General features: G+C 39.9%; 1 protein-coding gene across 3 annotated transcripts in view; it reads right to left on the reverse strand.

Moving 5' to 3' along the window:
- Positions 1-3,428: 3,428 nt before the first annotated feature.
- ABHD5 (abhydrolase domain containing 5, lysophosphatidic acid acyltransferase) overlaps positions 3,429-17,357 on the reverse strand; it is a 34,556-nt gene continuing 20,627 nt past the window's right edge. For 2 of the 3 annotated variants that reach the window (XM_017675154.3, XM_017675153.3), the window contains 4 exons: positions 13,202-13,356; positions 10,763-10,874; positions 8,031-8,217; positions 3,429-7,446 (listed from right to left, as the gene is read on the reverse strand). In XM_017675154.3, the coding sequence (XP_017530643.1) occupies positions 7,357-7,446; positions 8,031-8,217; positions 10,763-10,874; positions 13,202-13,356 (544 nt within the window). In that variant the 3' untranslated portion in view covers positions 3,429-7,356. The remainder of the gene's footprint in view (positions 7,447-8,030; positions 8,218-10,762; positions 10,875-13,201; positions 13,357-17,357) is intronic. The other variant, XM_036996238.2, reaches the window with a different exon arrangement.

The following is a 17,357-nucleotide window of genomic DNA, read 5'->3' on the forward strand; positions in this document are numbered from 1 at the left end:
ACATGGGTGTGGCCCTTGGGCAGGCTGCCCCTAGAGATGGTGGGGAGGTGCCCAGAACCCCCACTGTGGATTGTGGGGAGGCCCTAGTGGCTGCAGTGGTGGAGGGTGCAGCTTCACCCAGGAGCCCCTTATCTGTGGGGCTTCTAATTGGGGAACCCCTAGTTGGGAATTGGTCTAGGGTAAAACACCTCCTAGAGGGGTGGGGCCTTCCCCAGAACTGGGGAAGAGTGGAGACACTAGAAGCTGTGAAATTAGCCCTTCAAGAGATAGCAGACTGTTTAGAGGCCCTGAGTGGCCGTGTAGCAGCTGGGATTGTGGGGTGTCTTTTCCTCAAGATAGTGGAAAGGGCTATCAAGGAGAGAGAGAGAGACTTCAGCAGGAGACACACTTTGGCATGGCTTGGAGGAGCTGGGAGATGACCTATGGATGCCCTTAAGAAAGAGAGACCATTACTGAGAAGGCAGGTCCCCCTCCTGGAAGATATGTTAGCAATGAGGGAGGAGGCAGCAGGAGAAGTCACCTTGCAGGAAGAAAGAGTGGTGTCTTCAGCACAGAAGATGGTAGAGGAGGTGTCAGGAGAGGATGGGGGTCTGGTCAGAGGGCCAATCTGTTGCCAAGGCCTCCACCTGAGGCAACAGCCTCTCCTGTATTAAAGGCCCACCCATCTGTAATTAAGAAAACAAAAACAACCACCTCGGGCTCCTCAGGTGAAGGAGCTCCCCCGCCCCCCACCAGGTTCAGGAGCACTCCATGCTCCGCCCCTATACCCAGGATGAGCTCGTGGACATGAGCATCTGGTATACGAAGAGGCCATGAGAACCTCTGCCTACACGGCTTTTGCATCTCTGGGATATGGGGGTGGAAAACGTTGTTGGGTTCTGAAATGGGTAGACTGGCTTCCCTGACAACTCACCATTCCCTCCAGCAGTGGTTGCAAAGTGCCCATCACACCTCAAGGAATCTGACACTTCTGGATTGGCTGGGAAGTTTGGCCTAATCAGGGTGATTTACTATACTTACCAGCTGGAAAACATATGCAGAGCTCCAGCAGGTGTTATGGGAGCTGGGCATGAAAAATATCACCTATACTATGGAACCCCAGGGCCCTGATGAGATGTTCACTGTAGGAATGAGAAACCTGGTGCTGCACACAGCTCCCACATCTCTCTTTGGGTCCCTAGTAAATACTCTTGCCCCCCACCTAGGACAACCCATAAGGGAGGCTACTCGTACTTTAGCGGATAGGGGAGGTTGAAACAGTAAGAGCATGGAAGGAAGTACAGGCTACGATTGAAAGGAGAGGTGCAAAGGGCCCAATGAAGGTCTCGAGGACCCAGATGTGGGTTCACTTGATAAAGGCCAGGGTAGTGAAAGAAAAACTCAGTGGGCAGCCCAATAGAATATTGTTAGAACTGTGGCACCAATTAAAGCCAAAATGTCTATTTATATGAACATGTGTGTGTCTTCATGTAACTTCAGAGATACACTGTTCTGTATGTATGTATACTTCTTACTCTAAATTCTGGGTTTTTTAATCCATTTTTCCATTAAAGATACTTCAGAAATCTTTCATATTGTCACTTATAGATTCACCTCATTTTTTCCCAGCTTTATTGAGATATTGACATATAAGTAAGTTTAAGGTGTCCAATGTGATTTGATATATAGAGAGACTGTCCTATTTTTAGGGCTGCATAATATACCACTGTATGGATGTACTGGAACACAGTCACATACTGGGTTCCAGACTTCTAATGTCACAGCATCGCAACAGCATCTTGTAGATGTGTCTGCACACTGGGGCTGGTATGTTTGTGGGACTGAAAACAGGTAACACAGCTGTGGAGCACCTGTGATTTTACCATGTATTGTAAATACTTATCAAGAGTAAATACCTATTTACAGTCCCACCAAGTTCCTATCTGCCCTCAGCCCTGCTAATACATCACCCCAGCCATTCTCTCCTGCATCACTATTTTTCCCTCCTCTGCCGAGGCAGGTCCCCTTCCAGCTATTACCCACTGGTCTGCTTGTTACTAAAAAAGTTGTCTATACCAGCAGTCTCTAATCTCTTTTCATTCTCTTTCATCTGGAAATTCCTGTTATGGAAATTTTTAAGCACACATAAAAGTAGAGGAAACAGAATAGTAAGTCCCTACGTAAGCCCCTATGTATCTGTCACTCACCTTCAACACAGTAACATTCTGCTCCTTTTATCCATTTCCTGCCCCCTGCCTATTTTTTTCCTTGTAATATTTCCAGGTAAATCCTAGTCATAATTTCAACCATAAGCATATTCGTGTGTCTTGAACAGATAAGGGCTTTAAAAAAACAACAAATTGTAGTCACTATACCATTATTGCACCCCCAAAATAATTTGTAAGTAACATCTGATATCCAACCTGTCTTAAATTTTTTTCTAATTGTCTCAAAAAATGTCTAAGTTGGTTTTGTTCAAATCAGGATTCCAAACAAGTCCTTTAAGTTTCATCGATCTTTTAAGTTCCACCATCACCTCCTTTATTTTACACCTTCAATTTATTGAAGAAACTGAATTATTTGTCCAGTGGAATTTCTCACATTATGGATTTAGTTTGTTAATAGGTTCCTCAATATACCACATTTTTTACAAATTGATCAGTAGATGTACAGGCTTGATTTGATTCAGTTTCAATTTGGGGCAGTAAGTCATCATGGCTTGGTGTTGCATTCTTGCTACTGCAACACACTGGAGGGCATGTACGTTTGATTCTCCTTTTTAAGTAACACTAAGACTGATGTTAACAGCCTGAGCCCTCCAGTAAGACATTTCCCTAATAACATTCAACCTTTTACCTAATACTTTCAAGCAGCCTAGAACCATTATTTCTCTAGAAATGACAAATAGTGATTTCTTAATCTTTCCATTTTTTGGCATTTACTTATGGTTCTTAAGTGAACAGCTTTCTTATCAGGTCAACCTGGCATATAAGGAAGTCAGGGTAAGAACTTCATTTTTTTCAATTAGCAATCTTCAAATAAGGTGTTAGTGCCCCACTAATTTCCAAAGGCAACATTACACACACACACACATCATATTCTTTTAACTGTCATTATGACCTCATGGATTTTTATAATATGTTTCAATGCACTGTTATTTTTGATGCTCAAATTGTTCCATTTTTGGCAAACGAGTGCCTCTTCAAGTTGGGTCCTGGGTCTTTTTGACATACCCTGCATCCTTGCTTCAGATATAAGACAGCCCAGCTTCATCTTGTCCTTTCCCTGTCACTGTCAGTGGGACAGTCTGGGTGCAAGGGTGGGCCTCACTACTGGGCTGTGATTAGCTCTAGGTTTTTTCAGTGAACAAAGCTATACAATATGTGTTTTTAAGAGAAAAATAAACCACAGTATTTTGTTTGTATTGCCAACTGAAATATACAATTACAGGGCTTTAAACTTGATTTTATTCTTGTATCTCTTTTCTCTCATGCTGAAAATCTTGACATTATTGTCATATTGACATAATAAATATTTGCTCCATCATGTAAAAATACATACAATTGCAAAATGAAACCAGTATCATTACTAAAAATAAAAATACTGAATGCAGTTTAAGGTTTCTTTGTGATTCTTCCATCTGTAGGATGGATGCCATTAGGAAAGTGCAGACAAATGCTGGGCTCCAATGTCACCTTAAGTAATTCTTCTATGTGTGGTTATACCTCCAACCTGGTAGACAGGTAAGTTTGTTTTAGTTTTAAGAGTTTTTTAATTATAGAAAACACTGACAGGGTCCCAGAGTAAAAAATTATAAAGGAATATACAGATCTTGTTGCCATCCCTGTCCAGCTCCCCACCGCCACTGCCAAGGGAATTGATTTTAGTTATTAGTGTAACTAATCCTTCCATTGCATTTAAAAAAAAAGCAAACGCATCTTTGTTTTTTCCTTTTGTCTCCTTTCTTACACAATAGGTAGCACACCATACAGTCTGTTTTTCACTTCCTCTACCCTGGAGATAACTCCAGAATTGTATAAATAGTCCTCCTGTCTTTTCACAGCTGTGCTGTATTCCATCATATGGACATACCATAACTTCTGTCAATCCCTTCTCAATGGAGATTTGGGTGGCTTCTAATCTTTAGCTGTTACAAATAGTGCTACACTGAAGATCTTTGTGCATATATCATTTCATATTTTGCCAGTGCATCTCAGATAGAACCTTAGAAGTGAGACTGTCTGGTTGAAGGATAAACTCTTAATTTTGCTAGTTATTAACAAATTGTCCAACCTTAAAATTTTTCACTTTTCAGAGTGCCTGTTTCTTCAGTCTCACCAACAAGAGTGCATTGTGTGACTCAGAGCCATTTGCATTTTGTTTTCTATGAACTGGCTGTTCATATCCTGCGGCCCATTCTTTCAGGTTCTTCTCAAAATTTAGAAATTCTTCATATTTTGGGGCTATAGTTGCCTTTTGTGATAAATGTTGCAAATATTTTTGCCAGTTTATTTTTATTTTTTTATTTGTTATGGCCATCCAAAATTCTTATTTTCAGTTTAAGACATAAACTTATCCTTTTATTACTTCTGGATTTTCACTCATAAGAAAAGTTCTTCCTATTCTCAGATTTTAAAGGAATTCACCTATCTTTTCTTTCAGTTATTTAAAAGGTTTCACTTTTACAATTGGGTCTCTGATCCATTTGGATTTTATCTATGTCTGTGTACAGTGTGAAAAATTGATTCAATTTCATTTTCTTCCATATAGTTAACCATATTTTCTCAACACAGTTTTTAAGGTCTTTTCCTCCATTAATAAGATGATTCCTTCACTGTATACTAAATTCCTGGACTATCTCTCATACTGTTTGTAGTATGTTATAATATCTAATAGGATTATCCCTCCTTGCCCACCACTCTTTTCTAGGGTTCTTCTAGCTATTATTGTTTCTTCTTTCCAATACCATTATATAGGAAAATGCTTCTTATTTTATTGGGATCTAGTATATGCCCTTCAGATATAAAAAAATACATATATAAATAAAGACATTTCAAAAGTTTTTCTAAATAATATTCTGAAAATAACTCCAGGCAAACTTTTTTTTTTAAACTTGTTTTAGAAGAAAACAGAAATCGTACTCAGGGATGGGTGGACACAGGTAAAGACACATCTGGAGGCCACAGCACTGCAGAGCAGCCGTCCCTCAGAATGCCAAGTGCTCCTGAACACTCACTGGGCCCATGGTCCTACGGTAACCAGTAGAGGCAGGCTAGGCCATGCTAAAAGGAAGTATACAGCAGCTGCCTTGTGGTGACTATTACAGTAAAATTTATTCTGTAAAATAAAGTTAAATCACATAGTGTATAATTTAGCAAAGATCAAATACTGTAAGATAATTTTTTTAAAGAAAACACTGAACACCCACTGTATTTTCAGAAATTTGAGGATTGTGACCTTTTCTGCTAGGTAATTCCATTTTCACAGAATTACATATACTACAGGCCAAGGTAAAATTTATCTTTTAAAAAGAAATATGATGGTATTTTTCAAATGAAGCAAAGTCAGTGGTAGGAAAATAAGCTCCACTTGACATTGGGATACATCTTTTTCCTAAATCACTTGGCATATCTATGGCCAGAAACCCCATTTCCTAAGTGAACCTAGCTACTTCTCTCCAAGGATGAGACCAAGTTTCCTGCACAGAAACCCTCCTGCACAATGCAAACGGTCATTCATCCAGCAAAGAATAATTAAGAAAGACGAGGCTGTGTCAAACAGAAGTACAAAAATATTAACAAATCATCTGTGATGCATAAGTTTGAATGCGGACACCCAAGACACTAACTCAGAAGTAAAGGCCGCTTCTGTCCCTGAGGCAGAGAAACCTGATGACAGGTCTTGACTTTCATGTCGCCTTTTGCGCTGACCTAGTTGATCTGACAATTGAGACAAATTCTTGGGAAGCTATTTGTTGTGCTTTAGCATAATTTGCCTATTCCTTTGTAGGGAAAAAAAAGTTAAAAATAGAGCATTCAGTCTTTCTGGCAGTTAATCAATAGTGATAGAACCTTACATTTCCTAACAACTACAAATGTCCTAATAAACCATCTAAAAAAATGTAACAGTCAAAACCATTAAACCATTATCTGTTCTAAGTTCACTTTTTATTTATATAACCACCTTTCTCCTAGACAAGCAATGTTAGCAAAACAGGCAAGGATGCCTTGATAGTGACGATTCTATTCAATTTTCTTTTCAGAGGGTCTTCTCAGCAGCCAGTTACCATATGGAGCTTTTTCAGTTTCAAAAAAGGCTTCCTAGTTTTAAAACAGCAAGTGCTACACTTGATGGTAGTTACTATCAAATAGTTCAATCAACCTTACAAAATTTTTATAATATATCTTCAAGTATGTAAGTTATTTAATGAACACGAACCCTTCAGAAAAAAAAACAACAAACCCTAGTGCTAGCTCATTTCTGGTGCCCTGAGACATAGTAGCACTGCCTATTTTTATATTTTAGTGACAAAAATGTAATCTAGTTTTAGCACCCAGCTACAAGAGTTAGATGTTAATGAAGACACATGATTTGGCTTACTAGAAGGTAACAGTCATAATATCCTCTCAGTGAGGAAATCTGTTCCTTTTGCCGGCTCATAGAGAATAACAGTATTAATTGGTGGGGGGGTGGAGGGGAAGTGCAGAGTCACATCACACAGAGAGGATTCCAAGGCATGATGTTGCTGAAGATACATCAGGATGAATCACATTTCAGATACTGAATGTGGCTCTGCAGCATTCAATAGAGAACTGAGGAAAATTATTTTAGTGATTGACTCCCATCTTTTCAACCAAAATGTTGTTGCATTGCTCCATTTAAAAAATGAAGTATTCTAAACAAATGACAAATTTTTTACACAAAAACACATTGAAGTTTGATTAACTATATCAGTTATTAGACATGGCAAATATTTAAGCAAAGAAAATAAAGTGCAATTTTATAGTACATAAAATAATAGACCCAGAAATCACCTTTTAAAATTGGCAATATACACTGTAATATAAAAAGTGCTTGACGTAACAGAATTAGATAGAAATGAAGATACTTTCAGTTGAAAAATTAAAATATTTCAGTACAGTAGCAGGACAATCAACATTTTATTAGAGCTGTCAGATTCGGAGCCTCTTGTGTGTTTCTATTTTGTATAGAAGAAAGGAAAGCCTTTCTTCTAGAAGGCACTAACTGGTTTGAATGTGCTTCATAAAAAAACATGTGCAACATACAGGCAAGAAGACCATTCCTCATTCTTCACCATAGGCTGAGCACCACTACTGAGGACATTTATCAGTTAGCATGTTATCACCTTCCGTGTGCTCAGTCCACACTGTCACAGATCTCCTTTACTTTCTGGTTGAAGTCGTCTGGTTGATCTGCATATACATAATGCCCTGCCCCAAGAATGGCCTGGGAAAGGGAAAGCAGTGAGATGGTAGGGGAGTAAAAATAAAACACAATGACATAAGCAGAGGCACTTAGCAATGAAAAGGAAAACAGCTATATATAAACAAAACATAAGGAATATGCAACACTGATCTGTAGTAATAATTATATCTTTCTATCAAAGGATCTGAGAATAAAGAGAAATATCTATTGACCTTTACTAAAATTGTATATGAAAAAAACATTTTCAATGCACCACTAATGATGGGGCCAGGAGATAAACTGTACAAAATAAGAATGTGCTGCCTTTTGCAATGGGAGTTGGTACTATACCGGACCCTCTCTTTCAGCCTCTTCCACCTCAGAGATACTGTGGCTTTAGGGACAACAAGTTCCCTCAGAGAAGCAATTCTCTGTCTGGACATGAAGATTTGTATGGGTCAAACTCTGTTCCCGGCACAAGTGGTATCAGGTCTCTAATGGAGTCTGCAGTATACCTTATAGCTCAGACAGGAAAGCACAAAGATGACCTGACATCTCATCAAAGGCAAAGATAATAGGACAGGCTTCACCTACAACTGAAAACCAAAAATAAACCACACACTTACTATCGTCTTCACATATGAATGTGGTCGCAATGACTGGATGCTGGTGCCAGAACTGCCATCTATGCAGGATCGGGCACCATAGATCACTGAAACTGGAATGTCAGGCTGCATTTTACCAATTCGCTGCAGCATTGGCCTTTTTGCCCATCCATAAGGAATAGTCATATTTTTGAATGCTGTCTCACCACTTAAAGAAAGAGGAGAGAGTCACACGTATAACTTCCGGGGATGAATATGTACCTCGCCCTCCCACTGCTATCAAAACACATTCATATTTAGTTTTCTCCTTCATTTCAGAAAAAAAACTCAGCTGAAACTGAAATAGTTTACTAGCAAGTATAAAGAACAAACCCCACAGAAGACATACTTCTTTATATATCCTACAAAGGTACATACTCTTGTTAAACAAGGATGCTCTAAACTCTAGTTCATATTTAAAAAGATATCCTCTTCTAAATCAAAATATGTAACCTTCACTCCCTATTATTAAATTATTAAATTTCCTGTGGGGATAGCTGAAATGTTTTTTCACTCTTATTTCAAATGCAGAAGGCAGCTTTTCAGCATGTTCATGGTGCCAGCTTTTAACTTGCAATGGCAAAAGTGATACCAAGAGAGGAAGAAATAAAGATTATGTATATTTTATGTGTTATTTATACTTTTTATTTTCTGTGTATTATGATGTTTGACATCTTAAAAAACCTTTCGGCTGGGGAGAGACTGTGCTCCAGGAGGCACAGAGTTAAATTCATAGAGGTAACAAAGGACTGAACCAGGAACAGGCCTTTGATACGCAAACTAACCAATCAGGAGCCAAGCCACTTCTGTCTGGTCCACAAAACTCAGCAGGTTGCAGTTCTCTGCCTTCATCACCCATGGCCAGGCACGGGGAAACCAGACACCACTCCGCTGTTCAGAGCCCACTGAAATCAGGCACCTCGTGGATCCTGAACGGCTCGCCCTGCCTGCCCTGCTTTTCCCGAAGAACCCAACAAAGGTTCTGGCCTAGACGCCTGTCTTCCGTTGTCTGTAGCTACCCCTGTGACCCTTTGTGGCATTTACTGACCCTCTCTTTAGGTCCTGTGAGTAGAATAAACTGTTTCCTTGAGCCTCTTTTGTGTCTTCTCTTGGGGCCACACCTGACTGCCTCAATGCCTCAAATAAAAGAACAAAGAACTATGAAAACTCCCAGATAGGCCCATTTTGCTGTCATTTCTCCTTTCCTTGCAGTGTAATTCCAAATGCCTTTTGTAAGAAAGTCAAGTTCCACCACAAGAAAGACAACAAACTAGGACAAATGTAATCATGCAACTGAATATGTGACAAATAAAACACTAAGACTATGCAGGAAAACAGATGTGTACCTGGGATCAGCCACTAAACGATGTTGGAACACATCAATAAAGTTTGCTGACCTAATATGCCAGACCTGATCTGCAGACCTAATCTCACTAGGTCCATTGCCTAGTGAGACACAAAATATCAATCTCTGGAGGGTGTCAAACCTCTCCTGCCTCCCTCTCCTTTAACCTGCTTTAAAAAGACTGAAGCTACAGCTATACCTCACCAGCTTTCAGGCCTCAGTAAGTGTACAAATTTTCTGCCAAAAGTGAAGGATAAAAAACAAAGTGAGTGAGTTGTTTCTACAACTGGCCTCTCAGCCTTTTGCCCAAGTCTCAATCTTAAAAAGGATAAGGTACCACTTCTAGGTTTTAAAGTGGTCCATGGCCCACCTGTACTGGAACGGTCAGAGGCATCTGTTCAAGATGCAGCCCAGAACTGCTGCATCAGAGTCTAAGAGACATATTCAGGAATCAAGTTTCCACGAGCCCCCCCAAGGACTGGTACACGAAGAGGCATGAGACCCAGAGCTCGCACTCCTACTCCGCTCCTGACGCTCTCCCTGGCAACTCCATGCTCTTACTGTCAGGCCCCCTCAGCTCCCCATTATCTTCAGGTTGTTTTCTCCATTAGCACCCTGCACCCAACATCCATAAATTATATTTTTTAAAAATAAAGACACCCATGTTTTGGCCTCTTGCAACCCCTGGCTACTCGCTCATGCGAGTGCTCTCTCTCTCTCTCTCTCTCTCTCTCTCTCTCTCTCTCTCCTAATCACTGTCAGAATACATGCAGAACCTCTCTCCCCTCCTCCCGACCCTCACTTATTCCTTTCTCACTGTGCAGTGTTTCTCAGGCTGGTCCACAGACATTAAATTGCTCCGTAAAAGGGGGGAGCAATCATTAATGGAACTAAAAAATGCTATGCAGTATCTCCCATGGACTGGGGAGATTTAATACCCTTTGGCATAGTAAAAGATTCTAAGATCCATGGTACAGAAAACCATTTACTTTTGCTTAATCCAGAACCCCTTTTTCTTTTATAAAACCATGCACACTCAGTTTGGGAATGGTGCTTTATTTGAAATTCTTCTTTATCTCTCAACTCCAGCTACCTCCTAGAGATATGTAAGATTAAGACTTCCTTAACTTATCCACAAGCATTTTAGGGGAAGGAAGAATGTCTTGTTTTTAATCTCTCCTCAGAATCCAGTACAATGTTTTACATGGTACTTACTCCATGAAAAGATGAGTAAATTAAGAAATGTTGGTCATTTGACTACTTGTCCTTTTGAGTCATTTACTTATTGATAAAAATTTACTAGACTATTCACATATTTTCAAAAAAGTCTACAACATAAACACTGTAGATTTAGAGTAATAATCCTTACCTCGGAGTCTGTACATTACAGTGGTAGATGTATTCTGTCACAGTATCATCCTCAAACATTGAAGAATACTTCCGTTTGAAGTCTGGCCTTAAACGCTGCACTAGACTTAAACCTATTTAATAGGAAAAGAATGTTTTAAATTATACATATGTTTTAATTATAATTAACTTATAGACCACTATTAGAAAGTTTTAGTGTTTGCTTCTACAATGAGTGTTATGTGCATACATATATACATTATTCAAATATATATTTTAGATGAAAAAAAGCAAATTCTGGAAGTGCTCTCCTCAAGATCCCTAAAGGAAGATCAAAGTAAGAATTAAAGAATGTCATATACTGACCCCTAAGAGTTCAAAAACCTCTAAGACTTGTTTTTGTGGGAAAATAATTCTAATAAACATGGCAGGTACACAGAGCAACTCATACATAAAATTAACTTACTAACTTGTATTTCTCCCACAATTACAATACACTGGCATTCAAATGAAGTATATTGGGATATATACAAATGAACTATATTTGTGTGGGAAATAAATCCAGAGTTTCTGCTTGGGATACTAGCACTACTCCCTGTTACCACCACCCAGGGTGGCTCCCACAGCCCCTCCCTGAGGCAGAGCAGGGCCACAGGAGGAGGAGGAGGAGGAGCAGGAACCTTTGTCTGGTCACTGTTTTCCCTTCTGCGGCCCCAGGGACCAGCCAATTTTCCTTTCTGATATCACTGTCCTTTATCCTAACATGGTCTTAGTTCTTCACCTGCCCTCCTTCCTACTCCAGAAGGAATTATACAGCTCTGTTAAGAATTTCTGTGATGCAGTTGATACTCTCCATCCCCCTCTACCACCACCATCACCACCACGACCACCATCACCACATGCAGGCAATTATGGAGGCAGAGAGCATGGCTTGACAGGTTCCCTGCTAGGCTTCCTTCTTCCTCCATCATTGTCTCCTAATTTCTTTGCATACTTCACTTTTCCCATAATGGCCACTTGCATAACTGATCGAGCAAAATCCATTTATATTTTAGGGCTATACAGACTAAAAAAATGCTCTTAAAGAGTTCATCAAAAGGGGACCAGGCACCTAAGGAGTGACTCCACAAGGGAGGGGTGAAAAGACTGGGAACAGGGAGAAGGGCTATCTAACAAAGCACTATGGAGTAGTGTGTGGTCACCGATTCCATTCCTGTGCCCTCTTCTGACTCTTGCAGTACCTCTGCTCTCCTTACCCCAAAGGAATGGCACTGGGGTAGGAGGGGCCAGGCCTGCATGGAGGGATGCAGAATATGTCACCTACACAGCAGTTACTCCCACTCCCATGTTTCTTCATTTCTTCCTAACAGAACCTGACTTTGGTACATCCACTAAGCAGTAATGTGTGCAGGAAAACAAGCCCCTTATGCCAGCTCCTGGGAACAAATCAGGATTGATCAGTCACAGAAACTTACTCTTTTTTTGGTAAAAGAACTAGGGTAGGCAGAGACATAAGGAAGGACTATTGGGCTCTTCCAAGGAAGGCTTTCTTCTCCAACAAAGAGCATTGTGGAAAGAAGACCACTTTCCGTGCTATTCTTGCTTAGAGTGCTGCTTTGTGAGATGCTGCTTCATATCATAGCAGCCTTTAAACAACCAGGAAGAAAAGGGTCCAGAGAGTCACAGTCACAGGCCCAAACCCTTTCACCAATGAGCTAGCTATCAGAACAAATGCCAGAAGCACCTTCTTCCAGACTTCTTGTTAAGGCAGTAATAAAAGCCTTACTGTTTAAACCACTTAGGTATTCAGTTACTAGCAGCTAAAAGCATTCCTAAATGATACAAGTTACAAGAAGGAAAGAAAGAGGTCCAGATCCATCACTATTAGGGACAATGAGGGAAGGAAGTGCTCTGGATTTGGTGCTACAACAGAGCTAATAAGAGTCGAATGAACTTAAATCAGAGACTAATATTCTGGTTTTCCAAAATATGACTGGAAAGAGAAAACAGGCATCCCCAGACCTTTGTGACATTATGGGGCAAGAAAGTTATCTGAAAGTGTGATGGTACCTGTTATCCCCATGGCCGATCATATCAGCTTTGTGATCTGCAAACTGGTTATCATCAACCAGCCAAATACCTCTAGTGCTCACCGACAAGGCAACATGCTACACTTCTGCCCACGTTGTGGGCTGACTAACCTCATCCTCAGAACTTGTGCCTTCTTGGCTCTGCTAATACAGGTAATGTTTACAATATAAAAACCCTTCTTTGAGAAGAGACTGCTCTCATTCTTCCTTATGTACAGACTGGTACTTTACAGAGAAAGAGGAGAAAAGGCAAGATTTAGTTTTTTGTTGTTGTTTTTAAGATTTTGATTAACAATGGTGATCAGTAAATACTTCTCTACTGCAAATCTATAAGCACTGTGCTCTCCTAGAATACAGACACAAGCACTCACCAAAGGGCCCTGCAATCCTGAGGCCAGCTAGAGGGTTAAAGGGAGTCAGTGCTGCTCCCAAGACTCTGATCCAGACTGGAATCGGTCTTTCTTGATCAGCAAGGTCTGGTCGCTCAGGAAAACCCCAAGGCTCCACTAAAATAAGATGATTAACCCTGTTGAGGAAAGAACATATTTAAGCTCTTTTGGCGAATTCAACCAAGAACTCTAAATAATTAACACAACTTACAAAACAAAGGTAGAATAAACCACCTTCAAAAACCTTCCCATTAAAGAGAATACTAAAAGACTAATGGCTGAACAGCTTATACCAGGCTTTTACTATGTGTAAACTTCTGAGATTTAGTAGGGTTTGAGAGGTTTATCATAAAAAGAGGGCTTCATTTTATATCTAAATGTGGATAATAAAGATGTGTGAAACAACTGCATCAAAAAGAATAAAATAACTAGGAATAAACCTAACCAAGGAAGTGAAAGACCTATACCCTGAAAACTACAAGATGCCCAAGAGAGAAATTAAAGAAGATACCAATAAATGGAAACACATCCCATGCTCATGGATAGGAAGAATTAATATTGTCAAAACGGCCATCCTGCCTAAAGCAATCAACAGATTCAATGCAATCCCTACCAAACTACTAACAGCATTCTTAAAGAACTAGAACAAATAGTTCTAAAATTCATATGGAACCACAAAAGACCCCAAATAGCCAAAGCAATCCTGAGAAGGAAGAATAAATCTGGGGGGATTATGATCCCTGACTTCAAGCTCTACTACAAAGCCACAGTAATCAAGACAATTTGGTACTGGCACAAGAACAGACCCACAGACCAATGGAACAGACTAGAGAGCCCAGATATAAACCCAAGCATATATGTTCAATTACTATGATAAAGGAGCCATGGACATATAATGGGGAAATGACAGCCTCTTCAACAGCTGGTGTTGGCAAAACTGGACATCTACATGCAGGAGAATGAAACTGAATTATTGTCTAACCCCATATACACAAAAGTAAACTCAAAATGGATCAAAGACCTGAATGTAAGTCATGAAACCATAAAACTCAGAAGAAAACACAGGCAAAAATCTCTTGAATATAAACATGAGCAACTCTTTCCTGAAAGCATCTCCTCGGGCAAGGAAAACAACAGCAAAAATGAACACATGGGACTACATCAAGCTAAAAAGCTTCTGTACGGCAAAGGACACCATCAGTAGAACAAAAAGGCATCCTACAGTATGAGAGAATATATTTGTAAATGACATATCCGACAAGGTGTTAACATCCAAATATATAAAGAACTCACATGCCTCAACATCCAAAAAGCAAACAACCTGATTAAAAAATGGGTGGAGGATATGAAGAGACAATTCTCCAAAGAAGAAATTCAGAGGGCCAACAGGCATATGAAAAGATGCTCCACATCGTTAATTATCAGGGAAATGCAAATTAAAACCACAATGAGATATCACCTCACACCAGTTAGGATGGCCAACATCCAAAAGACAAGCAACAACAAATGGTGGTGAGGATGTGAAGAAAGGGGAATCCCTACACTGCTGGAGGGAATGTAAACTAGTTCAACTATTGTGGAAAGCAATATGGAGGTTCCTCCAAAAACTAAAAATAGAAATACCATTTGACCCAGGAATTCCACTCCTAGGAATTTACCCAAAGAAAGCAAGATCTCAGATTCAAAAAGAAATATGTACCCCTATGTTTATTGCAGCACCATTTACAATAGCAAAGATACAGAAACAACCTAGGTGTCCATCAGTAAATGAATGGATAAAGAAGATGTGGTACATACACACAATGGAATACTATTCAGCCATAAGAAAGAAACAAATCCTATCATTTGCAGCAACATGGATGGAGCTAGAGGGTATTATGCTCAGTGAAATAAGTCAGGCAGAGAAAGACAAATACCAAATGATTTTCCTCATTTGTGGAGTATAACAATGAAGCAAAAGTGAAGGAACAAAATAGCAGCGGACTCACAGAACCCAAGAAGGGACAAGTGGTTATTACCAAAGGGGAGGGGTGGGAGAGGGTGGATGGGGAGGGAGGGAGAGGGGATTGAGGGGCATTATGATTAGTTCACATGGTGTTGGGGGGGGTTATGGGGTGTTGCACAGAGAAGACAAGTAGTGAATCTGTGGCATCTAACTACACTGATGGACAGTGACTGTAATGGGGTATGGTGGGGACTCGATAATATGGGTAAGTGTAGTAACCACATTGTTTTTCTTGTGAAACCTTTGTAAGAGTATATATCAATGATACCTTAATAAAAAAGGAAATTGTTAAATAAATAATTTAAAATTTTAAATAATTAGAAAAATAAAGATGTGTGAAAGTGTTTATAACTGCGTGACTACTTTTTCTATGTAATCCACCAAGTTCAGATTTCCCCACTTTACATGCACTTGTGTGTGTGTGTGTGTGTGTGTGTGTGTGTATTTAGCTCTTTGTAATTTAAATCATCTGTGCAGATTCATGTGACCACTCTACAGTCAAGGTTCACTTGAGATTGATTTTCACAGTCAAGTTTCATACTCCTTAAGTCTCCTTTTACAAAGAAAAAATCACCTTATTACTCTAACTAGACCCTGCAGCTTGGAAGTGACTTATGGGGCAGGAACCACTGTCCAGCCTCATGACAGGTGCTCCGTGGAAGTTTTGCTCTTATTTCAATTACCTGCTAGAAGTTCCTGGATGGAGCTGCTTTGAAGACACAGCTCTTCACCAACCTCCAGCTACATAACAGCTGCGCCTTGGCCTCCTGGGTGGAGAGCTGATGTGCTGGGATCCTCTTGGCCACACAGTACTCACACAGGGACCCCACTGACCAACCTCCACCTATGGGGTTTCCCCACACACACTCCCCTGCCCTCTTTGTGTGACTGTTCTTAAGAAATAGCATTTGTTGTTGGTGGTAAAGCTACACTCTGGCAGATGACACAGATCACTGACCACACAGAAAAGTCCAATAGTTCCCTGTATCTCGAGGCTGACAAATGACTGAAGATTAATATTACATTCATAAAATGCACTCAGGCACCGACGACACTTATCTCCTACAATCCATTCATTCTAAAAGTTATCATTAGGACATTAGGTGGGTTCAAAAGGACTTTAAATGAACTTTTCACACACATAAGGATAACGTAATAATATGGGCTGAAAATATACCTGCTAGTTTGGGATTCTAGTCTGGTGAACAGGAACACATCTACCCTACCCATAACATGATATACAGGCATTAGATTCTGCTTCTAGTTCTTTTCCTAGTTTTCTTCCTTGCAAAGGAGACAGGAAATCTTCAGTACAACCTCATATAAAATTATTTCCTATCACTAACAGTTGTAATTTTTCCATCTCATGAAACCTCTTCCTGCTGAAGAAAAACACAACTCTCAGCAGTGGTCCCACGAGGCTGCGCTGCAGCATTATATATCATAAAGTTCCTAAACAAAGCATAAAGAGCCTCCTGAGACTAGAAAATACTCATCTGTAACCAGAAGAGCAAACAAGTGCCAGCAAAAATCTCCCAAAGATGAACTGACAATGATTCTGAAGTCCCTTTTCTAAGTCACTAGTGAAAGAGAAAGGTAAAGAAACATAGGCACAGAAAGCTATTATTCCTGGTATAAAAAGTTTTATTATTTTTGCCAGCACAAATAAGGATGAGTTAGTAATGAATCCTTTGCTTTGACTGCATTTTCTCAAACAGAAAGCTTCAGAGCACAGAGCACCAAGGGTCCTTAGAGAATACTCACAGATGAGAAGGAAGCTGAGATGCAGTATGTGACCTGCTCCAGGAAATAAAGCTAGAGAATGTAGAACTAGGGCTAAACCCCTATTTCCTGACTCCAGTACACTAACAGATGCCAACAGGCCATTTGGCAGTCTCTCTAAGAACAGGCCAAGCAACATAAGATAAACATGTTAGAAAAGGTTAAGCTTACCTTTTATCAATACTAGGCCTGTCAACTCTATATGCTAAATTTCATAGCACTGAAAAGATATGTAGACTGTAACTTTGTATAAGGATATAATATGTGAGGTTTCCATATACTAGAGTGCCTTCACTGCTTAAAAGTTTTGAGATATTTTCTAAGAAATGTATGAGAAGAGAGGTAGAAATG

This window comes from Manis javanica, chromosome 3 (genome assembly GCF_040802235.1).
Source record: "Manis javanica isolate MJ-LG chromosome 3, MJ_LKY, whole genome shotgun sequence".
NCBI lineage: Eukaryota > Metazoa > Chordata > Mammalia > Pholidota > Manidae > Manis > Manis javanica.